This window comes from Natrix helvetica, assembly GCF_964273705.1.
Source record: "Natrix helvetica genome assembly, chromosome: 6".
Lineage (NCBI taxonomy): Eukaryota > Metazoa > Chordata > Lepidosauria > Squamata > Natricidae > Natrix > Natrix helvetica.
The window spans coordinates 64,880,230-64,907,148 of NC_138553.1; the positions used below are offsets into that span (position 1 = coordinate 64,880,230).

General features: G+C 36.9%; 1 protein-coding gene across 1 annotated transcript in view; it reads left to right on the plus strand.

Moving 5' to 3' along the window:
* Positions 1-1,533: 1,533 nt before the first annotated feature.
* The window catches only part of LOC309394224 (hyaluronidase-1-like), a gene marked incomplete at both ends in the record, with an annotated part of 39,471 nt that continues 14,085 nt past the window's right edge, over positions 1,534-26,919 (plus strand). Inside the window, 4 exons of the mRNA XM_081957115.1 lie at positions 1,534-1,552; positions 2,579-2,677; positions 7,679-7,747; positions 9,508-9,671. Coding sequence (XP_081813241.1) covers positions 1,534-1,552; positions 2,579-2,677; positions 7,679-7,747; positions 9,508-9,671 — 351 coding nt within the window. The remainder of the gene's footprint in view (positions 1,553-2,578; positions 2,678-7,678; positions 7,748-9,507; positions 9,672-26,919) is intronic.

A 26,919-nucleotide genomic window follows, 5' to 3' on the forward strand; every position in this document is an offset into this window, starting at 1 on the left:
AGTCATATTCAGTTGTTTCATGGTAATCCAAGTGTTTCACTGATTTAGAATGAGTTTCCAGTTGAATTAAAGAGGGAGAGAGAAAATCCAAAGGAAGTTGATCAAGTTGGAAATGTCATCCGACTGTCTTCTTCTGGCTATGCTGACACTAGAAAGTGAAGGAGCGAGCTTCAAATTACAAACATACCTTACACATGTACAAACAGAAAGCCCTCCCTTTACAACTTACAGCTGGGTTGATAATTTACTTTGCTTGATTATATAGTTTAGGTGTTCTGTATTTCAGTCATTCCACGGCAATGTTGTTACTTTAGTGAAATGTGAGGTCATTGTAACATGGGGGCTGTCTTAATTTTGCAATGTGATGTTTGGACTGTGTTTAAGTGGCATGTCATGAGTAGGTTTCTTTCAAGGAATTTTGCAGTAGATAAAATAATAAAACAGTAGGCCTTCATGTTACAAAAGGAATCTCAAGAAAACTAAACGTTGGGCTCATGCTTGGAGAGAAATCTATATTCCATTGTAAGTGAAACTTTATGACTTCAGTAAAGATCTCTGTTACTCAATTTAAGTCTTCTTAATCATATTGGATAAAGTAATAAAACAACATAAATTTAATATTTTTTCATTTTTTCATTTATTTTCAAGAGTTTGGGCAGGGTTAAGGAAAGAGCCACATACTAATAGCTTCTTGTTTTTGTGAGCCATGTTTTGGAGAAACTGGGCTCCCTCCAGATGTGTGGGAGTCATCTGCCAGAATTCTCATTGATAGTCATATCTGGAGGCATCTCCAAGGTTAGAGATGGATTATTAGTTAGATTCACTATGGAGGTAAGACATCCACAAGACCCAATAGAAAACTTGGCTGCCAAGATGGAACAGCAATACATCCTCACAAAGCATCACTATGCTTAATAACTAAAAATAATGGAATTAACTTTGATACATGAGGCAGAATATTCCACAACTTCCTATCACTGTAGCAATCTAACCAATAATTTGCTGCTCTTGCTTGATGTATCAAATATGTTGTTTTGAGTAATGTCTTCAATCTGATTAATGGTGGAGTCAGTTCTATGTGTAATGTTATTTCAACATAATATAAGGTATGAAATAAAACTGCATAGTCTATGTAAATTCATCTGTATGAGTACATGAATAGTTCTTCTATCATATGTTGGTCTGCCTGCTTCTTATTGCAAATGTCAGCTACTGTGAGTTTTGTATATTTTCATCTCTCTCAATCCAGATACGTATATGGAGCGCTTTAACTTGGTACTTCTTGTTTCCACTTAGTGGGACAGACCAATTTGAAACAGATTGGAGAATGATATATAAAAAACGGATGTAATTTGGCCTTCTGTAGAACACTTCCTTCTAGTCCTGTGATGCTAGTCAACCAAGGGCATAAGTTATTACCACTCCTTCTATAAGAGAAATGTCTTCTAAGAAAGTTTGCAATGATTTAAATGAGATAAAAAATTGTTTGTGTAGATGAAAAAATAGACTTTGAAAGGAATCTATATATGAATGATGAACATCTTAGTACCAGGTATATGAAATGTAATCAAAATGAATCAGCATGATGAATGTATTAAAGACTATATGATTAAATGGACAAAATATTATAATAATAATATTTGCTTAATGGGAAAATATATAGGAATAAAATATAAGGGGATATCAAATAAATGTTGGAAAAGTAAGCAGTATGAAGGTACTTTTTACTATCTTTAGTGAGCAACTAAAATTGGCAACAATTATTGGGACCAGATTTGTTATTAGATTCAGAAGATACCATGAATGGATGTATAGATGAAACCAGAATTTTTACTTTTTAGTATAATGAATAAGCAGATTAAAAGAAAACAAGGGACTTCTTGCATGAGAAAGATAAACATGACATTTTGATTTTACTATTTGATGCTTAGAACTGTTATGATTACAGAAATATTGCCTATGTTTATTTTATTGTTAGGTGTGTGTGTGTGTGTGTGTGTGTGTGTGTGTGTGTGTACATATTTGGTATATATGTTTAGATTTAAATTTAGAGTAAGAGGTTATTTTATTATGTATTGATTATTTAGTTTGAATACTTTTTATATAATGCTTTTGTGTTTTTTAACTTAGACTAAGAGGTTATTTAAATATTTTATTATATCTTTTCATTTCTATAGAAGAAAGCTTGAAAATCCTTTTAAACATTTTTTTTCTTGTAACTTCTACATTTTTTCTGTTTCTGATCCTTATGCCTCATATTTTTTTCCTTTTCTGTTATTTTGTATTATTTTCACTTAATAAAGTTGTTTAAAAAAAGAGAAATGATGCAGAATGTTCCATATATATCTTTTGCATCCCTGATTTTAATTCTTTTAGTTTAGTATATTGTCTAAAATCTTCTTTAATCTTTGTACATCTATATCAGATCCAGAAAAAATTAACCATCAAATAATTCAATAATGGAGTTCAGTGGTTGCCAGTGCAAAAGAGCTATCTATTGAAGGCTGGAAGGCAGAAGAACAGAAAAGAAGAACAGAAATTATATTGTCAATATAATTCTTTGGATCATCTCAAACAGAATGGCCATCTCAAATGGAAGGGATCAGCTTCGATAACAGCACAATAGATGGGAGACTGGGAACCTGGACCATTACCCTGATAAATATCTTTGATTATGGTAAGACAAACTGAAAGGTGTTTATTGAATCCGATGAAGAAAAAATGGTTATTACCATAGTCATAAAATTCAATCAGTTGATAGGAGGGAAGGTTCTCCAATGGAGGTGAATCTTGAAGGATCAGAATAGGAAAACAAAAGCTAGCTTCATGTTTACTGATTGGGGAAAAGAGACTTGTGTGTGTGAGAGAGAGATGGGGGCGTATCAATTTAAAGTAATGCTAACTAACTAACTTCAGCATATTGTCCTGATCTTTTGAAGGAAACACAGGATATAGGTACAAAAAATACTGTATCTTCAGGGTTTGGGTGATTTTTGTCAATACACCACTTACAAAGACAGTATCACCTATGCGACGTGGGCTCAAAATAGGAAAGTCAACCGTCATAGCAGTACAATGCTCAAATCCTACCCCTTTTCTATATCTACTAGTGTAATTCATAAATTCATATGAGTGGATATTTGATTGTATTGTCATAATCACTGATTTCTCTATTTTAATATTTTCCCTTCCTTGGATGCCACTGAATTAAGGAAGACTTAAGTTTTTTGCACCCCGGTTCATACTTTTTGAAAACCAGCAGTGTGAATATCCATTACATCATTACAGGTAGTCCTCGACTTACAACAGTTTGTTTAGTGACCATTCAAAGTGACAACCTCATGGAACAAAGTGACGTATGACCATTTTTCACACTTACAACCATGGCAGCATTCTCATAGTCACGTGATCGGCTGCTTGGCAGCTGAGTGAGATTTATGATTGGTTGCAATGTCCCTGGGTCATGTGATCACCTTTTGTGACCCTCTGACAAACAAAGTCAATGGGGAAGCCAGATTCACTTAACAACTCTGTTAGTAACTCAACAACTGCAATGATTCACTTAACAACTGTGATAAGAAAGGTTGTAAAATGGGGCAAATTTTACTTAACAACTGTCTTGCTTAGGAATAGAAAGGTTGTGCTCAATTGTGGTTGTAAAAGTTGAGGACTACCTGTAATGTACTTCAGAGCCTGTGCTATTGCACTGAGATCTTTTGCTGTGGAAGCTGCATTTGACAAAACCCTTGCTAATGCTTTGTAATAAAAGGTTTGAAAGCAATTTCTCCTCCAGTGGAACTAAAGAGCAGTGGCATCCACAGGAGGGGGAAACATGGCCGGTGGATAGTTTAGGTGTATGTTTAAATTTTTAAAGAGAATGTAAAAAACTAGCATGGAATAAAGAAAACAAAGAAGCAAAGGTAAAGGGTGGGAGGGGGGGACCCAAAGTGCAGGAAAAAAGGATAAAAAGAAACAAAAGCCTTTCTGATTACCTTTGCAGAAAATACAAGTATTATTACTTTACCTCTTACTTTACTATAAGAAAAGCTCACTTTTTCTATTATCCATTTTTTTCTAATCATAAAGTGGTAACATATAATAAGCCATAAATGTACTTTTCCCAATTTCATGCAAAAACCCAATAAGGGTTACCCAGGTCTCCATAAACATTCTTTTTGCTGATGAAATAAGTTAATATAACCATCTCTGAAAATTCACGTTTAGGTTTCTACCTTCAGCTTTTCAGAATACCCGGAACAAGCATGTCAAGCATGAAGACTCTACCACCACCAATTTTCCAATAAAGGTAGAAATATTAATATAATTTTATTTACATGATCTGATTATCCATCTACCACTCAGGAAAAAGGGAAATAAATAATAACTTGTTAATACTATTTCTGTTCACAATGGGAAGAGTTCTAGTCTTAATTAGTTGCCAACTACAGTTCCCAGCCTTTCATTTTTAACTAGGATAGAAGCTCTACAGCAGTGGTTCTCAACCTGTGGGTCGGGACCCCTTTGGGGGTCGAACGACCCTTTCAGTGGGGTCGCCTAAGACCATTGGAAAACACATATTTTTGAAAAAAATATAGAAAACATAAAGTAATTTTATGGTTGGGGGTCACCACAACATGAGGAACTGTATTAAAGGGTTGCGGCATTAGGAAGGTTGAGACCACTGCTCTACAGGATAAAGTATACTAATTCTTTTTATTTTCTTTTGGGGGCAAGTTCAGGCAAGACATGAGAAAGTTTTGTGGAGTTTACTTGTGCTTCCTATTTGAGCCAAAGTGCTTCAGCAGTAATCTTCTGTTTTGACTCTTCTTTGGCACTAGAAATTGTTTACCTGCTTATAAGTTTGGACGAGGGGAGAAAGTATAAATAAACATGGTTTAAAGCATCAAACTGGAACTAGATCCCAAAATATGAACAACTCTTAGCTGTAGTATTTGCTTTGCTACCTGAGTTCATTCAGGGCTGCAAAAAGAGAGAGAAAGAGAGAAAGAGAGAAAGAAAAAGAAGAAAGCAAAAAAAAAAAAAGTGGAAACATAGTGAGTAGAAAAATATAAAATCAAATCAGCTTGATACCTCGTAACATCAGGGAAATATCTATATTATTATTCTGGTTCTATGGAGTAAAGAAATGGCAACCAGTAGAAAATCATTATTCTTTACAATATGTATTCTATGCCAAGGGATAGAAGAATGTAATTATGATATTTTAGAGAGTTCCAATATCCCAGCAATTATCCTTAAATATGTATAGAATTTATGTCTTTAGTAAAATGCAGCAGATTTGAAGAGTCATAGTGACTGCTCTCTTTATCTTCCCATAGGAGAAATGTCTCACATAAATTTCCTCCAAGAGTTCCTATAAACCAGAGACTTGTGCACATTTTCATTGATGCAAAGATTGTGTATATTATGTATATCCTCTGTATAAGCAAATTAAAGTATACAAATATCAGATACAGTAAAAATAAAAACTGATTGCAGCAACGTATTTTGATTTAATGTAACAGCAAATCACATGTTGAATGATTTATTAGTTTTATTCGTTTTAAGTGACTAAATACGTAGATTAAATAAAACAAAAACTTTGCCTGTAGTGATGACAAAAAAAAAGCACAAAAATACACAAAATGATCACAAAAGCTAAGACAAGACAATAAGGGGATGTGCACAGGGCAAGAGCTGCCACATGACTAATGTGTGACCTTTTGTTTCAATTGGAAAGGGTAGCAAAGTCACGAGGCAACTGACACTGACAAGTTCTAACTTGCACATCGAGTACTAAACAAACTATGAATACCAGGGCAACATTTTCTTGCATAAATGTGTTCACAAGCAAATTCAATGAGTTTCAGAGCAGAGCAGTACCAAAATATGACTGTAATATTACATTGAGATCAATTAAAAAGAAAAAAAATCTAAGGAAACTGCTGTATTATTATAAAACAATGGCCCCCAAATGTTTGGATACCAGGGAGCCGTTCCACGGAGAAAGGTTTTTCTGCAAACCGTAGGGTTGTTTTTGCATACTGCCTGCATCCTGTGGATGGAACTTTACTTGTTTGGCAGTCCAGTTGCTGGCATGCCACAGCCTAGTGCCAGTCCACAGACCAGGGTTCAGGACCCTTGTTGTAAAATATCATAAAATCTGCATTGAAGAAGTAGATAATAATGCATCATTTGATTAGTAGAAAATATTCCTTTTTTTGGAGTGGATTGGTTACAGATTTACAGAAGCCAATCCTTAATGTCTCAACAATTTTACAATTCCAATTTGTCAATATAATTATTTGGGCCATCTCGAACAAAATGGCCATCTCGAACGGAAGGGATCAGATTCCCTTCCCTCCATAAGATGGGAAACTGGGAACCTGGACGCTACCCTGATAAATATCTTTGATTATGGTAAGACAAACTGAAAGGTGTTTATTTCTGATGAACAAAAATGGCTATTACTATAGTCATAAAATTCAATCAGTTGATAGGGAAGGTTCTCTAATCTTTAAATAATGGAGGTGAATCTTGAAGGATCAGAATAGAAAAAAAGACCTAACTTCATAATTATTGACTGGCAAAAAGTTGAGAGAAAGAGTGGGGAGGGAGGGCGGGGAGAGGGAGAGAGAGAGGGAGGGAGGGAGAGAGAGAGTGTGTGTGTGTGAGAGAGAGAGAGAGTGTGTGTGTGTGTGTGTGTGTGTGTGTGTGTGTGAGAGAGAGAGAGAGAGAGAGAGAGAGATGGGGGCATATCAATTTAAAGCTAACTAACCTTCAGCTATAGAAGCTGAATAGATTTTTGCCTGTGCATATTGTCCTGATCTTTTGAAGGAAAAACAGGATATAGATACAATAAATAAACATCCTGTGAATTAAAGTAATTAATTAAATACTAAGCATAGAGGAAGTGATTATCCCTGCAGGGAATGTTAGCTGAACTCTTGTCCTCCAGTTACCACACCTTTTACTGTATTTCAATTAACATTAGAAAAAAAATATTGTATCTTCAGGGTTTTGGTGATTTTTGTCAATATCACAACTGGCAAAGGCAGTAGCATCTATGGGAGGTGGGCTCAAAATAGGAAAGTTAGCAGTCATGGCAGGACAATATTCAAATTCTATCCATTTTCTATATCTACTAGTATAATTCATAAATTCGTATGAGTGGGTATTTGATTGTACTGTCATAATAGCTGATTTCTCTAGTTTGACGTTTTCTTCCCAGTGGATGCCATTAAATTAAGGGAATACTTTCTCTTGTACATCCCAATTCATATTTTTTGAAAACCAGCAATGTGAATATCCATTATCTCATTACAGGTAATGCTTGACTTACAACAATTTGTTTAGTGATATTTAGACATTCAGGTTTAGGTTTCTACTTTCAGCTTTTCAGAATACCCAAAACAAACATGTCAGTGAAGACTCTACCACCATCATTCTTCCAATAAAAGAAGAAATATGAATATAATTTTATTTACATGAGCTGATTTTCCATCTACCAGGAAAAAGGGAAATAAATAATAACTTGTTAATACTATTTCTGTTCACAATAGGAAGAGTTCTAATCTTAATTAGTTGCCAGTACAGTTCCCAGCCCTTCATTTTTCACTAGGATATAAGCTTTACAGGATAAAGTACACTAATTCTTTTTTTTTCTTTTTTTTTTTAGAGCAAGTTCAGGCAAGATATGAGAAAGTTTTGTACTTCCTATTTGTGGCTCAGCCAAAGGACTTCAGCAGTAATCTTCTGTTTTGACTCTTCTTTGGCTCTAAAAATTGTTTTATGTATTATGGTCCTAAAAGCTGCCAAGGTTAACCTAAAGAGAATGGGGCTTCAACTCCTCTGTGTAAGCAAATAAAATATACAAATATCAGATACAGTAAAATTAAAAACTGGTCGCAGCAGCATATTTTGATTTGATGTAACAGCAAATCCTGTGTTACATGAAGTACTTAGGGTGAATCAATTAGGTAATGGAAGTAGTACTACAAAGACAATGCTATCTTTGAGAGAACAAAGAAGCATCATGAGCATAATTCTAGGGAATTTTAGAATTTTACCTGATATTGGATAGATTCTCTGAAGAAACCCATCAAAAGATAACCAGCCCTGTCTCTGGCCTTTCCAAATACTCAAAGGTCGGGCAGATCCTGGCACTTCTGAAGATGGACGGTATGGCCCAGTATAAATTCAGAAGTTCTGTGTGCCTCTGTTTTATCAGGGTCTGCAATTTTATGTTCTGTTTATATTCATCCATGTTCTCTGGTAGGAAGGAGAGATTTAGAACAAGCAGTGATGCTTGCTGTCCTGGATTTCAGGCAGTGAACATTTCCAGAACTTTATGGAAATACTTGAAAATGAATCAACCAGAATGTGTGCTTTTCCCCTACTCGCCTCATTAAATTCTGGGCCAAGGGATTTGAACAAATTGTACAAATTATGCAAATTAGTCACATTTACTTATATGGCATGTTTGCTTATTTGCCTAACTTTATGTTGGTTTCAGAAAGGCCTGAAAAGCTATGGTTATTGGAGAAATATTAAACATGTTCATTTCTGTATCCAATAAAAGAGTTACCCTGAGGTAAGATGGGCGGCCTATACATTTATAATACTAAAATACAATGCAATACAATGTTTCTTTTTCTGTAATATTGCAGAATTACAATGTACATGAAGAGTAAACTCTTGCTCTGTCATGAGGAAGAGTATTATGCATTCAACAGCCCAGAGATACTTGTCAGAAATTTTGAATGGCTTCTGTTCATGTGAATTCAATCTTTAAAGCAGAAAATTTGACCAAATGTAAGAGGACACACCAAATTAAATATGAATATTTATAGATAAATTCTAAACTCCGTTTATAATACAGTAATGACATACTGTATCAAAACTCGATACAGATTAAAAAGCAATGGGTAAAGTGCTATTGTCAGATTATGCTTGACTTTTCAATTAGTACTGTTATTATATTAAATGAACGTGGATAGGATGTCGTTCCATATATTCCCTTTGGAATGAGCTGCCCCCGGAGCTTCGCATAATTCCCGACCTCCGGTCCTTCCGGCGCGCCCTAAAAAGTTGGCTTTTCCAGCAAGCCCGCCTGGCCTGAATAAAATAAATTATTAATTTTAATTGTTAATTTTGATTTAATTTTTAATCTCATTGTAAATGTCTATTTTTGGATATTCTATTTAATCCTTCTTTTAACTTTTGTAATATGTGTTTTTATGTTGTACGTCGCCCTGAGTCCTTTAGGAGAAGGGCAGCATATAAATCCAATAAACCTCAAACCTCTGCAAAGCAACTACTACAGCCCTAAATCATTTTTCATTTTGCAAGTTAATGAAACCTATTGCTATATTTCAAATTAATATATTTACAGTAAAATCAAAAGTGCATTTATTATAAGTTGGAGGTAGACTGTAGTATACAATTAAATATATTTAAACCCATTGACCCCATGTTGAGTTATGTATTTCTTCAATTTTTTTTTAGATTACCAGGAGCTGGAATCCTCTATGGGACAAGCTACAAAGCTTCCCCAAATAGCTCAAAATGTGGCCATCTGGACAGTGCAATCTAGGAGTCAGAGATCAATGGTGGATGGAATACCACTGATGGGTCATGGTGGACTTGTGATAATAGAGCAAGGGGTTAAGGTCCTTAGGAAGTACATAAGATTTAAGATGAAATGGGATTGAGCTCTTATATTTTCTAAAATATTATAATATTTTTTAAACATCAGGAGGAACATTATACTTTTCCTATTTTTCATAATAGACAAAAATCTTGAAGCATATTTATGAGCAAAGAAATGTACTGTGTAAAACCTCTTTCAAAAATAGAGGTGCTACTTTTATTTTCATCATCCACCAAATGGTACTACTTTTTCAATTTAAAATACATTGATTTGTCAGAAAAATATGTAATTCTTTTTGAAATTTGGCTTCTCTGGAAGTCTATTTGAAGAACAATAAACAATTATCATCCCACTTAAGTCTCCAGAGATAATAACAAATGGATATAAATGGGCTTTACTTCTGCCACAATACATTAAAATATATTACATCGCCTATTTGCTGGTATATTTCGTCTTTTTCCATTTTTATTATATTGTGGTAAGTCCTAATACATTCTATTATACTCTTTTTCTTTATTTCTTCAAGAGTAGTAAATTTCACCAAATATATATTAATGCCTGGCGTTTGTATTTTGAGCTTCTGTTGAGTTACTTTGAAATGATTAAAAAAATAGAAGTTTGTATAAATCTATATATAAACTTTTAAAACATCCAAGATAAAGCAGATATATTTGACGCAGTGATCCCTGTGCAAAATGAACTCCTATATAGGGGTGTGCATGGTGTTGATTTAAACTGAAATCTGTGTACCAAGTGAAACTTAAAATCAACTTCAAATCCCTATAAAAATTTTTAATTGATAAATGGCCAAAATAAAGTTTCTGTCCATCTGTTTATGATGTTTCAGTGTTCTCATGTCAGCGATGTTCCTTCTATTTTGGATGTTATCATTCAAGGAAGACATAAAAGGTTCATTCTCAATATACTTGTACAGAACTTGAAAAACATGTCTTGCAGTTTAGTAATTAAGGCACCAAGTTAGAAATTGGGAAACCAAATTGGGTGACTTTGGGCCCATCACTCCCTCTCAGCTCAACTTATCTCACAGTGTTGTTGTGGGAAAAATAGGAGGAGGAAACAGTAATAGCATTTACATACTGCCTCACAGCGCTTGAGAGCCCTCTTTAAATTATTTTACAGAGTCAGCATATTGTCCCAACAATCTGACTCCTTATTTCGCCGACCTTGGAAGAATGGAAGGCTGAGTGAATCTTGAACCGGTGAGATTCAAACTTCTAACCACTGTGCCGCCATGGCTCATGTATTAGGTATGCTTGCCTCCTTCAGTTATTTGTAAAAATAAAAAGGCAGATTTTTTTTAATAAAGGAAAATAAATATCTTCTTCTTGAATGAGCTTGAATTCTGCATTTCTTTTGATTATTTATATTGATGTTCAATCTATTGGGACCTATTTCAAATGTGGGAACATTTCTTGATGTTGACCAAAAAGAATTACATTTTTATGTAATTTCTATGTGGTAGAACAATGGGAGCTGTATACATGCATTGAGTGTAAAATAGATTTTTTTAAAAATAGTACTTTAGAGTTAGTGTTAACCTTGCAATTTCCTGAATATGTCCCTGCAATTTTTAAAGTTGCTTGGTATTGCTTCCCCACCCCCTAGGTTTAACAGAGAGGGGACTGGTCCAAGGTCCCTCAAGTGATTTCATGCCTAAGGAAAAACAAGAACTCCTGGTCTCTCAGTTTTTTAAATGGGTGTCTTGACTACTATACCCAACTGGATCTATAACATTCATTAATTACTTATATTCAATTAATTTCACACTAATCGAAAAGAGATAGAGATTCCAATTGAGAGCCTGGCTTTGCTACCTCTGCCCTGACATCTGCAACCTCCAGTCCTAGTACACAATCAACAATAACAGCTTTGATGCAACCTAAAAGTACAGAGACGGAGTTTCAACAAATGTTTCAGCAACTCTTACAGGGACAAGAGGAAATAAAGAAACAACTAACGGAGATGAAAGAAGAAATTAAAGAGAATCAGGCTCAAATCAATAAGAACTCACAGAGACTGGATCTTTTGGAGGGTGGCACGGCTGAGATGAGGGAGGGGGTGGAAGGGGTGCAGAAGGGAAACATAGAACTTGACACCCAGCAGATGAAAATAGAATTTGAGAGAATGTCCTTTTACCTTAGATTCCAAAATGTGATGGAGGCAGATGATGAAAACATAAGGGACATCATGACAAGCATTTTGGCTGAATACATTCAGAAAGAAAAACAACAGATGGGGTGGGAGATAGACCTGGTCTATAGAGTGAATTCAGCCTATGCTAGAACACACAACGTACCCAGGGAGGTACACATTAAATTTCTCAGAAAAAGTACAAGAGATGAAATTCTGAGTGCACAAGGGGGGCAACCCAAGATAGGGAAATAACCATTCTGAAGCAGATCCCTAAGAAAGTGAGGGGAAAAAGAAAAAGTTATTTGCAATTAGCGAATAAATTATACCAGAAGGGGGTGTGGTTTAGATGGTTGATGCCTGAAGGTATGCTAATATTCTAGGAGGAGACAAGAGTTAGAATTAATACACCCATAGAGGCACATGCCTTTATGGAAAAAAACAAAGCACACCTAGAAAAATCAGATGATCCTACAACAGACATGCAGGACACGGGAGGGGCCGGAGCTCCGTCGGCGGGGGGAGATGGGGCAATACCAAGAAAGCTTAGATCACAAAAATGAACAAGAAAATCTTTTTGACATAAACTGATCGAAACTACCAATTGAAATAATATGCTGACTATTTACTACTATGTATTAATGATTTTTGTTTAGATGTATATTATGAGTATGGAGGGAGGGGGCACCTACCGCACTTCGCAACTGCCAAAATTTGTATACTTTTTCCACTACCTTTTTCCTTGTAAATTTTAAAAAAACCAATAAAACTTTGTTTAAAAAAAAAGAGATTCCAATTGAGGTTTTCCATTCTGTTCTGGAATTATGGATGATGGAAAAGATGCTGTTTCCTCCTTGAGACAATAATTTTTATTTATTCACTTCAATCAATCAATCAATCAATCAATCAAGTCTTCTGATTCTCAGAAATACAGACCATTCTGTTGACACCTTAACATTTATACAATTAAAGAATCAATAGACTCTAACAGGAATCTTACTAAGCAGCATTCCAGTTTCTGTGGAAAGGAAAACATTTCTGTTTGCTCTGGAAAATGCAATTGTACCTGCAATGATGCTTAAAATGAGTCATAATAATATAAAAGGTGGCAGCAAACTTCATTCAGCATAGCTCCAGTCTAATACAAAGAGAAAACTATTTAAACAGTTACATCTCAATAAAATAGTATTATCAGGAAGAAGGATCATCATATCCATTTTATGCTGATTTCAGGTTAATTTGACTGCAGATCAAAATAGAAAATGAGACTAAAATAGAATAGAATAGAATAGAATAGAATAGAGCTGGAAGGGACTTTTGAGATCTTCTAGTCCAACCCTCTGTTCAAGCACGTTGACCAACACTATTTCAGTTAAGCGGCTGTCTGGTCTCTTCTTAAAAACCTCCAGTGATGGAGAAGCCACTATTTCTGAAGGTAAGCTCTGTCATTGGTCAATTGTCCTGTTATTATCCTGTGAAATGTAACTTCATTCAGGTCAAGGGTGGCTCATGAGATATTGTGAAGTCTTCTTACATTACCTCCTCTACCCAAGTATTCTCTTACCACGAATACCCTTGTTTTGCAGATTTCTTCTGACCACTGAAAGCATTAAAAACAATCTCAGTGGCAACATATATTAACTTCAAGCGGATGGATTCATCCAATAGTTTCAGGGGAAAATAAGCAGGTAGTACTGAGCACAAACCGGATCCAGGCGCCTATCCGATTCAAAATGCCATTCTCCTTGTAAACGCAACATATAAACATATATTTGGGAGTTGCATCACATACTGCTGATAGGTGGATCAGAAGGAAATGGTGGCCAAGATCAATTGAACATTAAGGGTCTACACTTCCAATTACTGCAAAAACTGTTGAAGCTTCAGTCTCAAACCCTTTTCTAGAAAATTTAATTAATAAATAAGGGACAAATATTACTTAATAAAATGTGTGCGCACTCACATTTGCAAACTGGTAAGGAAGGTAAGTGAATCCCGCCACTGATACAATGGTTCTGAGATAACATCTGCCATGTCCTTTAGAACTCTGGGATGTAATCTGTTAGGTCCCGGTGATTTATATTCATGAAGGTCAGATAGGTCTTCTCTTACCATTCTTTTAGTTATTTTAATTTTGTTTCTAGTTTGTTTTTTACAGTAGTTTTTTGGTATGTTGGTCTATAATTTCTTTTTGCGTGAAAACTAATGCAAAGAACGAGTTAAGCAGGTCTGCTTTCTCCCTACTGCCTGTTACTTCCTTGCCATCTTCTATCTTTAGTGGCTCTATTGTTTCCTTCATTTTTTTTTCTTGTTACTGATATGTTGAAAAAAACTTTTAAAAATTATCTTTGACTTTTATTTCAAGTTTTTGTTCATTCTGAGCCTTTGCTTTCCTGAATTCATCTTTGCACGTTCTGGCCATCTGCTGATAATCAGCCTTAGTTATTGTACATGTTTGTACCTGAGAACACATGAGGCTCATCTGAATGTCACACCGACAACCTTTATGGAAAGTAAACTAGCTTTAAAACGTTATAAATTAGTGCTTACACACTGCACAAGGCCAATTATGTCCTGCTCACAGCTATCACTAGCCCAGATTTGATCTTAAATAGCAATTAAAAAATGTCACAACAATTCTAAACAAGGCCGTTACAAATGGTGGTGGTTGTTTTTTTGACAAAGCATGCAAAATAAAATGTTATTTTACAATTTTTGGCTTGGAATCATGAGCAGAAATTTGAACATGCTTAGTCTCCCCACTTAAATATAAGGTTTTTGATACTAAAATTCACATGCTTTTCATAACCGATACATACAGGACAAGAAGATGTCACAACTGAATGGAATTTAGGATGTCATTTCCTTGCTAAAATTTTACTTGAGTGGCCTAGAGTTCTGTAGAACAGAGCAAACTTCACAAAGGATATAATTCTTATACTATAAGTGCTTATGGTAAAACAGGAAGAACCTTTCAACGTTTACATTTTGATCTAAATAAATAAATCAGAATAAAAGCCAAAGTTTTATGGCTGAAAGTTTCTTTCTTATAAAAAATATGTGATCAATTTTTAAAAAGTCTACATTTTAGAAGGCTGAATTAAGTCCTATTTCTTTCTGCTAGATTTATATGTAAATATGTATTAATTAATTAATTAATTAATCTCTATTGAAAGAATGAAATAGTACTTCAATATTTGATGGTCTAGATTGGATTTTCTTGTTAAAGGACCTTGTGTTAAACTTTCCAACAATGCTTATTACTCCAAGTGAGGACTTTTAAAACAAAGAAAGAAGCAAACCATTACCTTCTTGTTCTTTTTCAGAGCTTGCTTTGCTAGAAAATTCAGAATATGGATATATAATATAAAGAGGCAAACAGAATGTCAAGGAATAGGATAATTTTGGAATGTTCAAAAAGTTTAATAATACCCAGTTCCTTCAATTTATAAGCAGTTATAATCTAACATGCTCGTAATTGAGCAATGGACACAGATTTATTTTTTAGGATGTTTTACAGTTATATAATTTTCTACTTGCAGTGACAGAAAATTTAAATAAATTAACAGACAGCCCTTATTTGTTTATATATAAAGTATGCTGGCAAAGTCACTGTCTTGTCTGTATATTGGTGGTGGAGGAGGAGGACGAGAAAATCTCTCTCTCTCTCTCTCTCTCTCTCTCTCTCTCTCTCTCTCTCTCTCTCTCCCTCTCCCTCTCCCTCTCCCCCTCCCTCCTCCCTCCCTCCCTCCCTCTCCTTGTGTTTATAACCAACAAAGTGGATATATTATGGTGCAAATGAGCATAAGTGACAACAATACACATTTGTACAATTACTATTAAATGGAAAAGTACTAGTCTTTCAGCACCACCTTCTGGAATATCATGAAAATGTAAAAACTGTAAAACAATACTTATCTCAAACTATAGAGGCATTTAGGATACTCTGCTCTCACCATTTAGCAACTGGCTAGCTGATTATCACCTATACATAATTTAAGACCTAAGAACAATGACAACAAGGATTATCCTAACTGGAATACAGCAACTTTGGTTAATTTAAAATTTTATGTACTTTGAGAGATAAAATTTTCCTTCCCTGTGATCAAATCAGGATTTTACTTGTTTACTATGTAAAAAAGGACAGAATTTCATATAAATGTAGTAGCTCTTCTTAATTGTTCTGCCAAGAGTTCTTCTTACTACGGATCAATGGATAAGTGATAGTCTGAAGCCTGATGGAGTCAAGCTATTCTCTAAAGCACCTGAGGGTAGAGCAAGAAGTAATGGATGGAAACTAATCAAGGAGAGAAGCAACTTAGAAGTGAGGAGAATTTTCCTGACAGTTAGAACAATTAATCAGTAGAACAACTTGCCTCCAGAAGTTGTGAATGCTCCAACACTGGAAGTTTTTAAGAAGATGTTGGATAACCATTTGTCTGAAGTGGTGTAGGGTTTCCTGCCTAAGCAGGGGGTTGGACTAGAAGACCTCCAAGATCCCTTCCAACTCTTTTGAACCCTTCCTATTCTTTTGACGGGCAGAAGCTGCCCTAGCTGCCCTGCAGTGCTTCCTAGCTCAGTTGAAGGCTTCGTTGAAGGCTTTTTCTTGACTCTTCTGAAGTTCCTCAACTGCTTTCTTCCTTGCATCACCGACAGGATATTTAGTATTAAATGACACATATTTGATTTCTTGTTATGCACCAATTTTTCCTGAAAAATAAGACAGGTCGGAAGGCCATTTAAGTTATGAATAAACGCGAAAGTCTCAGTCCATTCAACTTTAAATTCATGGTTTTCGTTGTTCATTTTTCTTTGTAGCCATTTCAAACAGGGCACCTAAAACAAATGTTTCATTTTATAATAATAAAGCCGCAGCCTCCCCCACCCACCCTGGAAGCCCTCCGGAGGCTTGAGGGACCTTCAGGACGCTACCTGAAGCCTCTGGAGCAGTCAAAACGACCCTCCGAGGAAACCGGAAGTCCATTCCCGAACTTCCGGTTTGCCAGTAGGGCTGTTTTTTTGCACTCCGGAGGCTTCAGTGAAGCTCAAGAAGCCTCCGGAGGGCCTCCAGGGGGCGGGGGAGGCTCTTTTCGCCCTCCCCAGGCTCCTATAAAGGCTCTGGAGCCTGGGGAGGGCAAAAAATGGCTTTAAAAAGGGTGAACTCAGCTGGCCAGCGCGCACATGCGGGCTGGCCAGCTGACAGGGCAACGCCTGGGCGTGCCCTGACAAATGGCTCCGTGTGTCACCTGTGGCACGCGTGCCATAGGTTCGCCATCACTGGCCTAGAAGCAAGGCTTAATGCCACACAAGCACAGCATATTAGCTATTCACCTGAGGCTGCAAGAAAAGAAAATACGTTTTCTTTCTCACTTCTTAGATCCTGCTCTAACCCCAGTAATTTAAAAAAGTGGAGATTAATTACGGCAAACAACTACAAAGCAGGCAATGCAAAACATAATGGTAACACTATGTCTACAAGGTCATATCTGCCCATCAATCTTAAAACATTAAAAGGAAATGGCTTTTATTTTTGACTCAAAATGGATATACAGGTAGGTTTTTGCGGTGCTATTAGTGAGTGCTGTAAAGTGGAATTATTTATTTTCTGCAGAGGAGAAAAGCAAATATCAAAATACACAATAGTAGCTTACTACTACTACTACTACTACTACTACTACTACTACTACTACTACTGTTTGGTAATGGCAGTTTCAGTTGTGCAAGAAAAGCTGGAAGCAAGAACTTCAGATAACATGTGGTTTCTCTAATTTGGTAGAAGGTTCAGTTCTAGGCAATTCTATTGTAGCACTATTATTATTTATTAAAATTATGCACCAACCATCTCCCAATAGCTATTTACCAATTGTATAAAGATGAAAAATAAGGCATTAAAAAAGAAGGGAAAAAAAGAAGGCAGAAATGGGAAGATAACAAACCAGGTAGAGGCAAAAGAAAATCTAGGATAAAAGGAAGCTTCAAACGTTCCCACCAAAGGTTTGGGTCTTCCAGCCCCTTTAAAACACCAGCAGGGTAGTGGCTGGTGGCTGGTGGCTGTTCAGATCTCAGTGGGAATTTCATTCTATGAAAATCGCTATGTTGGTTTTTCATGAAAACCAAGGATATCTATAGACATTCTATGCTCTTGTGTAAAGTTCAAATCTGCTCAATTTCAAGGGCAGGGGCATTTTATAGGTGGAGGGATGAAGTAAAAGAAGTTCCTTCCCATACTTTGAGAAGGAAAACAGACAAAAATGCTACACTGTAGATCAGGGCTCTGCAATTTTGGCAACCTTCAGACCTGGCTGGGGAATTCTGGAAGTTGAAGTGCACAAATCTTAAAGTTGTCAGGGTTGGACACTCATGCTTGTAGGCGTATGCTTTGGTAAATACATACACAATATCAGTAAAATAGGTAGAATAGCTTAGAAACTGAATACCTTTAAACGCTTAAAAAAGAATATTGTTATTGTTAATATTATTTGCAGACATGACTTCTCTTTCTGTGAGATCCTTCCCAGCAAAGTTCAGGCACATAGGTGCATGGGTTTCACTGGGCAATATGCAAAACTGTCAGTTTGGGGAGGGTTGACAATGAATCTAGGGTTAGTGCAGACCCTTACATAGCTTGACTGGTATACATAGATTGTGAAGAATCAAGAACTAATAGAATGCCAAATGGAATGGAACAGCTTTCCCTTCATGTCCAATATGCATGATACAAATTGTATGTCAACATATAAAGAAGACAGTAGATTGGGGCAGCATGGGTTGTAATGATATTTGCTTTTAAATGTGGTTATGGCACCTTTGTCATTATGTATTAGGTTAGATGCTAATATGAAGACAAATATTTCCATATTCTTTGATGTGTTTTGCTCTGCTGTGTGTTCTATTATTCCTGGATAGCTTGTTTATTTTACTAGGTTTGCATTGTGTGACTCCTGATTGTGTCAGATCTCCCAAAGCAGCAATGAAATCAACCCCCAAACATCACAATATATACACAATATATTGAAATAAATGTGGTAAGAAAGTAATCAACAGCTTTCCATGCACCAGGGAGAAACCATAACACCATCCATACACATCAGGAGAAGTCAAAGTGACTCCCTCAACCTGCAGAGATCCACAGAAATAGCCAGGTGTCCTGGAGTTTCCCAAAAGCCAAGAGGGTTGGGACACTTTGATATCCAGAAGAATATTAATCTAGAGAAAGGCCAAGACTGAGAAGATCTTACTGTGGGAGTAAGGCAGGATTCAGAGGGGCCTTCTCTTCCAGATCCCTCCAGATAATCAGACTTTAATGATTTCATTCAAAAATGGTTTCTAGTTGTAGAACTGAAAACTCTATACTTTGCTTTTACCTTTTAGTTTCATCCCTCCATTTTCATCTTTTTCTATTACCAGTATGCATCTCTCAGCATTTCAACATTAGCCTTTACAGTTGTGCACATGAAGTTTTTTTAAATCAGTAAAACCCTACACAAAACAATCTAGAAACTTTGTACCTTCACACTAATTGTCATTGGACAAAGATCTGCTCACACACATTGGGGACATGTTGATAAAGGCATCTCACACAAGAGTTGCAATGATATAGATGAGCTCTAGATGGCAGTAAAAATCTAGAGTTTCCTGTATATTTCTGTGGAACGTGCAGAAGTCTACTTTTAGGGGGGGGGGGTAACCCCCAAGTACGGTATATCTAAAATAATAATATTAAATAATATTAAATAATATTAAATAATATTAATTAATTTCATAATCATTTTTGCAGTGAAAATATGTTTATGAATAGCATGATATTGGGGAAAATAAAAGTTCTGGCAAATTGCACATAGACAATTTTTGCATGCTTGGTTCAAGAATAATAATACAATAAAGAACTCCAATATTTTACTCTGCTTGGAAACAAGGCTTAGTTAATCAAGAACATAATTGGCAATGGTAATTTTTGACATTCCCTCTGGCAAGTGTCCATTTTGCTTTTTAGAAAGGTACGTAGAGCAGCAACAGGAGAAATGAGAATATTTCCTATCTCTTTTGCATCTTTCAGATTCTGTTAACCCTTCAAAGTAGTCCAGACAAGAATTGCAACCAGGACTACTAAGTGTATCTTTATTGTATTGTTACATTAACAAAAAAACTTGCAATGTTGAAAGCATATCTCCCTTCCTCTCCTTTTACTATCTAGAAAACCAGAGGGTGCTTTCTGAAATGCTTCCCACACTCCCCTTTGTTCTGTGAATTGAGATATTTTTAACATGCTTATAGTCCACTCTGGCTGTCCCAAGGTCATTGCAGATAGCATTACACACTCATCATTACATAGATTAAACCTGGAAGAGTAAGTGAGTGGGCAGAAATGTCAGTGATAAGGAGCTATGTCTTTTCCAAGATCATCAACGGCATCTCCAGCCCCTCAAACAGAGGTGGTATTTAGAGGTTCTGAGCAGTTATGGAGAACTGGTAGCAGAAATTTTGAGTAGTTCGGAGAACCGGTAAATACCACCTCTGACTGCCCCCGCCCCCATCTATTCTCTGCCTCCCAAGTCCCAGCTGATTTTGCAGTAACCTTCCCCTGGAGTGGGGTGGGAATGGAGATTTTACAGTATCCTTCCATGCCCACCAAGCCATGCTCACAGAACCAGTAGTAAAAATTTTTGAATCCCACCACTGCCCTCTAACCCAGAGCTGTTACATCACTGAGATAAGAGACTTATTGATTGGTCAATAATATGTTGCATGCATTATCAAAGAATTCCTTTCAATGATATCTATACACATTTTGTACCATTTATAACCATTCTTGTCATTTCTTAGCTTTGTTATGTCATAGCAAATTAAATTGTTATACAAAAGCCCTTGTTTTGTATTGTGAATCACTGAATGAATTATTTGAACTCATTGACCCAGATTTCTCTTCTCATGCTCAAGAGGAAAACCTAGTAAATTCATTTCAAGAATATTTCTGGAAATACAATTCTGTTTTCTTCATTTCCTCTAATTTCGGAAAGCTTACATCTGCACTTATTCATATCAAATTCATGTTTACTTTGACCTCATTGGCTTCTTTTGAGGTTCAGGGTCTCTTTGATTCTCAGACAATGTGCTCAGAAGGCTCTTAAAATTTGGCAATTGTGCATTTAGCTTCAGCACTGTATCCCCATGGTAGTACTAACATTTGGGGAACGTTGATTCAAAGCACTCTTAATTGCCTTTGTAAACTGAAAATTGCTGGGGTATGCAAATAGAGACAATTGTCACACTATTCCTGTCTGGGTCTCACTGTGCAAAGTAAAACTAGGGCACTTATGGGAATATTAACCTATTACTGATGTTGGGATCTAGCAGTGGTGGGTTTCAAAAAAATTTCGAACCTCTTCTGTAGGTGTGGCCTGCTTTGTGGGAGTGGCTTGCCAGCCATGTGACTGGGTGGAGTGGCTTGCCAGCCATGTGACCGGGTGGGAGTGGCTTGGCAGTCATGTGACCTGATGGGAGTGGTTTGGCAATCATGTGACTGGGTGGGAGTGGCCAAGACAATGTCACTGAATTCTTTGCCCCAATGGATGATGTACAAAAAGATATAAAAAAGGAAATTTATTATTTTGTGTACTTACTACTTAAATAAGATTAAAATAAGTACACAAAACAATAAAAGAGCTGCTTACAGAAGGAAGATGACTGTCCTTGCCAGTCTTCAATATCACTGACTCCAGTGAATGGCCTGCACAAAGAAGAGACACAGAAATGAACTCTTTCATTGCATGGACTGTATTAGGAATGAAACCAGAACACAAAATAATAAAACTGCTACTTACAGAACGAAGATGACTGTCCTTGCCGGTCTTCTACATCACACCTGCTCCAATAAATGGCTTACACAAAGAAGAGACACCAAATGAACTCTTCAATTGCATGCACTATATTAGCATGAAACAAGCACACAAAATAATAGAAAAGGAAGATCAAGAATGAATGTCATAGGTAGATTCACAGAGCAATACTGATTTCTTTTTCTGAAATTTATTCCTCAGTTCAAAAAACAGGAATATATGAATTAGGTTCAGTACTTAGGACAGACCAAGTAGCTATTCAAGAGTTAATGGTTAGAAACAATGGTAAAGCAAGATATGGATTTAAAACCAGTAATATTTGGTTGGGCATTTCAAAGGGAATACAATACATATTTAATTTTACACATGTTAACAGTTGCTGGAATTGTGTTTGCACAACAGTGGAAAAACAAAGATATGAAAATGAAAAATATTAGAATGTGCAGGAATGAATACATTGACAATTAAAATCAAGAAGGCTTCGAATGCCTTTTCATGTGAGATTTGTTTTATCAATTGCTAACTAACAGAAACAGGAATTAGAAATCTAAAAGTATGAAAGAAAACATCAATTATGTAAGGAAAGGTCACTAAAGTGTATAAGGAAATATTATTATTAGTTGATCATTATTAATGTGTAGATAACTGCGGGACATTACACACCCACACACCAAACTTTGACAGTGCCAGGAAAACACCAAAAAATAACAATTTCCCCCCAAAAGACTGCAGATGAAATCAGTTTTTTTCCCTAACCCTAAGGACAGGAAAGACAAAGCCACTGGAATAAAAACCATCAAGGCATTGTGGGAAGTTATTAAGGACAGTGCCATGAAGCTCACAGAACCAGGAACCACAATTACCTAAACAACCAGGTATCACACAGAAACACACAAAATCTGGCAAAGTGGCGGGGGCTGGTGGGCTGGAAGCCCAAACCCTATTAGCCACAAAAGCCGCTTCTGGACATCTATTGCAGTCACAAGCAGCGCAAGGACAAGAGCGTGAAGTCCAGCGGAGGCAGGAAGGTTCTGGGCGCTCCCGAGAACCTTCCTGCCTCCACCGGTTGCCGGTTATCCAGCTGGCATGGCCCCGCGCGCGCACCTCCTCCTCCTCCCTCCTCCTCCTCTTCACTTCCCAAATGCTCTTCTCCTCCTTACCAGAGCTCACCGGGAGCCGAGCACAAGGGATGAGAGGAAAACCACACCTTGGAAGGCTTAGCCGGAAAGGGAGGTATGAACCAGTGGGGGGTGGGGATGCCCTGGAAGGCTCCCATGCTTTGTTGGTTGCCACGCCTCCTAGGAAAGTTCAGGGAGGTCCTAGGAGGCCGTCTGCGCTTCACAAGCTACCGCCTGCGAGCAGAGACAAAACGGGCAAGGCAAGTGAAAGAGGGGGGTGGGGTAGGCGCTCCATGAGGAACCTCTTCTAACTGGTACGGTAGATTTCTGGAGGCTCTTCTACTGAACCGGTTAGAACCGGCAGGAATCCACCCCTGGGATCTAGGTAAATGCTTAAACTCATAGAAACCTCTGGTTGGTATTGATTTGAATTGCAAAAACCCATTGCACACAATGGAAGCTTGGGTCCACTATGGAGCATTAACCATGTACGCTGAGGGTTAAAAAAGAAAAGATGAAGAGATCCATTGCAGGGGTGGGTTACTGCTGGCGTCACTGCTAGTTCGCAATCCACACGCCAGATGTGTACTGTGTCCGCATGCATTGTCCAATGTAAATTGTTCTGCATGCATGCACAGAACAATTTATAGTGAACTGCGCATGCGCAGTCACTAAAATTCAAAATGGCAGCAGCCAAGCGGCAGCGAGGGAACCGGTTTGGGGATGTTGCGGGCTTGGGTCGCTGCCGGTTCTGAGACCCAGGCCTGAATTCCACTACCCGTTTGGCTGAACTGGGCCAAACCGTCAGCAACCCACCTCTGATTCTCTCCAATTATATGACACACTGATCTGTACTACAAAATAATGTGCTATCATTCCTATTTCTACACCTTTCAACACTCAAAGGTGGTAGGTTTTCATTGCTTTCTTGGTTGGGATACCATCTAACTCGAAGGTGCAATGGGTAAAATCATAGACATCAATAATAGCAAATACTGAGGGTGTTTCAGGTAAATGCTTAGAAATTAGCTTACATTATAAATGTATTGGGAAATGTGAATGGAAGTAGGTTTTTTTTTCCTCTTCTAATAAACTGGCATCAATTATTAGAGTGGAAATTAGGGAAATTCATGCCTCATCAAAATAATTCACATAACACATAGATGTGGAATTGACTAACATATGATAACTACCAATTTAGATGACTTTAGAAAGGGACTAAGTGAATTTAGACAATAGAAGATCTTACTATTCAATGTCTAATAGACTTGTTAACAGCTTACCAATTTTCCAAATCATGGGCAATGCATCTTAAATACCACTTAGAACTCACTTCTAGGCTACCTACTTCTAGCCCAAATGTGCTAGCTTGTTGAGTGGCTATGTTTGGTCACTTTGTGCTATCAGATGATGATTTAGATGGGCAAATGTAACATTCTTTATATGTTCTTACCAAAGCCCCGTTTTTAACCGGCTTATTTTAAATATTGCAAACCCAATTAAAAATACATGCAATAAAGGCTTCTGGCACTTTAAAAAAACAATCCAGGCATAACAACTTAAGTGAGTTATTCATCAGTTTTTCTTCATTCGCTCTACTGATAAAATGCACAGATTAATAAACTGGTCGGTCATACTTATTTGTGGGTGATGCAAATCAATTTTACAAATTGAAAATCTCCTGGAAATACATTTACTTATTTTAGCAGGCTTGGGCACAAGATTCACCTCATTAATTTCTGAAGCCCCCTTTTTGTGCTCAAGCTATGGAGCCAAAATATTTCTGCATGATTTCTTTTTAGATCACTCATGCAAGTGGGAAAATGATGTGTCACTTTTGAAAGTTTAACTGAGCAAGACCATGAGATATTGACTGAGCAGTTTTTACCAATTTAATGATAATATATAATAGAATCATTCAGGTTTGCAATAGATTTGCAAATTTCAAGTTTAAAAAGAACAATAAAAATGAACCTGTAATAGTGGTGGCGGGAGGCTCCGCCCACCAACCCGGATGCGTCTGCGCATGTGCAGAAGTGCCACATGCATGCACGAGTGCGTGCACACGAGTGAACTGGTAGTAAAAAAAAATGGAAACCCACCACTGAACTGTATGGTAGTTTACACTGGTTTCTACTAGCAATGATGTCTACAATTTATCTCTGGAGAGAAACTGAAACACCACATACTATAACACCATCAACTAAACAGCAAATACCTCACACTAAATAATTCCATGGCTCAACCTGGAAAACATTTGTACAGTTTATTAGCATAAAATTAAAAATAAATTAAAAACGTGAGGAAAAAAAATCTCCAAATGTGCATAATTTCGGATTTTAGCAGATGATTTAAAGGTTCCATATTTCTTAATTGAATTTGAGCTGAATCTTTGAGGGTTATAAAAACCATGTATTAAACAAACAGGTGAGGGTTCTTTGAAGAACATTACTGAGTAGGTAATGTTCAGCCTGTGGTTTGACTTGCTGATAAATCATAAAATATAGATGCTTCAGGATTCCTACCGAGGCAATAAATCATAGGTTGCTTGACTATAGTAGCAACATCATTATATGGAAGGCATCCAAATTCACACTTGAGTTTTTGATGTGTGTGATTATTCCTCCTATAGTGGTTCCTGAAATTTGACACTAGAAAGGATGCATAGGTCATGAAGCTCAGCTTCATAATTAAGATAGAGGTAAACAGCAAGAGTATTAAAAATACATAAAACGTGTGTATTAGGGAAATGTTTGCACAGTGGAAAAAATGAAAGAAAAATGTTTTTTTTTCTAAGCATGCATGCTACAACAACTGCATACAAAGTAAACATATATGGGCAAATACTCATATAAAAAGTACACATTTTTGTGAAGATTCCCCCGTTGCTAACTCACAGAGTAGCAATAATACATTACTAATTCGCGACCAATTCGCTCGCACAGAGAGGGACTCCTCCAGGTGCCGTCCACCAGACAGTGTCGAGGGGGGGCGCCTAGGAGTAGAGCCTTCTCTGTGGCGGGCCCAGCCCTGTGGAATGACCTCCCTCCAGATATTAGGACGACGTCCGACCTCCGTTCCTTCAGAGTTAAGCTCAAGACCCACCTATTCCAAGTAGCTGGCCTGGCTCAACCATGATCTAACTATATCGCTCCTGACGGGTTTTTTATTAATGTAATTCAATAGAATTTATTTATCGGGGTTTTTAAATATTGTGACTTTTTAATTGTTTTAATTGTTAATTGTTTAATTGTTTTTTAGCTATTAGCCTACCTCCTCCTTGTATACGTTTTGTATACGTTTTATATACGTCCTTGTTATATGTATGTCCTGTCCAGATTTGTATTGTATTGTATTGTACTTTGTATTTTATTTGTTTTATTGTACGCCGCCCCGAGTCCTTCGGGAGAGGGCGCGGCTTAGAAATAAATATTCTATTCTATTCTATTCTACTATCTGCACCACTGCATTGTGGAACAGCTGTAGCCATTATTCTAGGCCCATTATTGACTGCCTGAAGAGCTCCTGGTTCAGGGGCAAATGCAATTGGTACAACAGATAGATTGTGCAAGAATCTTCCTGCCCCTTCTGTCACCTATCCTGAACAGGAGCTGTGAGTCTAAGAAAAAAAATCTAGATTGTATACGAGTGCTGAATTGGGAATTACCTGAATATCTGCAGTCAATAATTTTGCTAGGATTAAATCTGAACCCATTTCTCCCTAGACAGAGCCTTGTATCTCCTGAAGGCAGAAATAAAGATGACAGGCTGTGCCACTTGACGGAGACATGCAAGGACTGCTACCAAGGAAAAAGTGGCTGAAGCATAATTTCTGGTCTGGGCTATCTAGTGGGGTTGACATCTCCAGACACTAGGACATTGGCAGTGTGTTTTGATCAGCCTGTAATCCATGTACAGTCAAGTATCATCTGTACTCATGGCTGATCCAGTTGCCTCAAATAGATATTAGAATGAGAATGTTGAGCTGCAGGCACCTCACAAAAATTGTGAGATTGTCAAACCAACTGGCCACAAAGAAAGGAGAATCTTTATAAAGTAGTTCCCTCCCACCCTCCACATCCTTGGAGGCAGTCCAGAAGAACATAATGATAAATATCAAAAGATCCTGACAAATCAAGGAGAACTTGGACAATACTGTCAT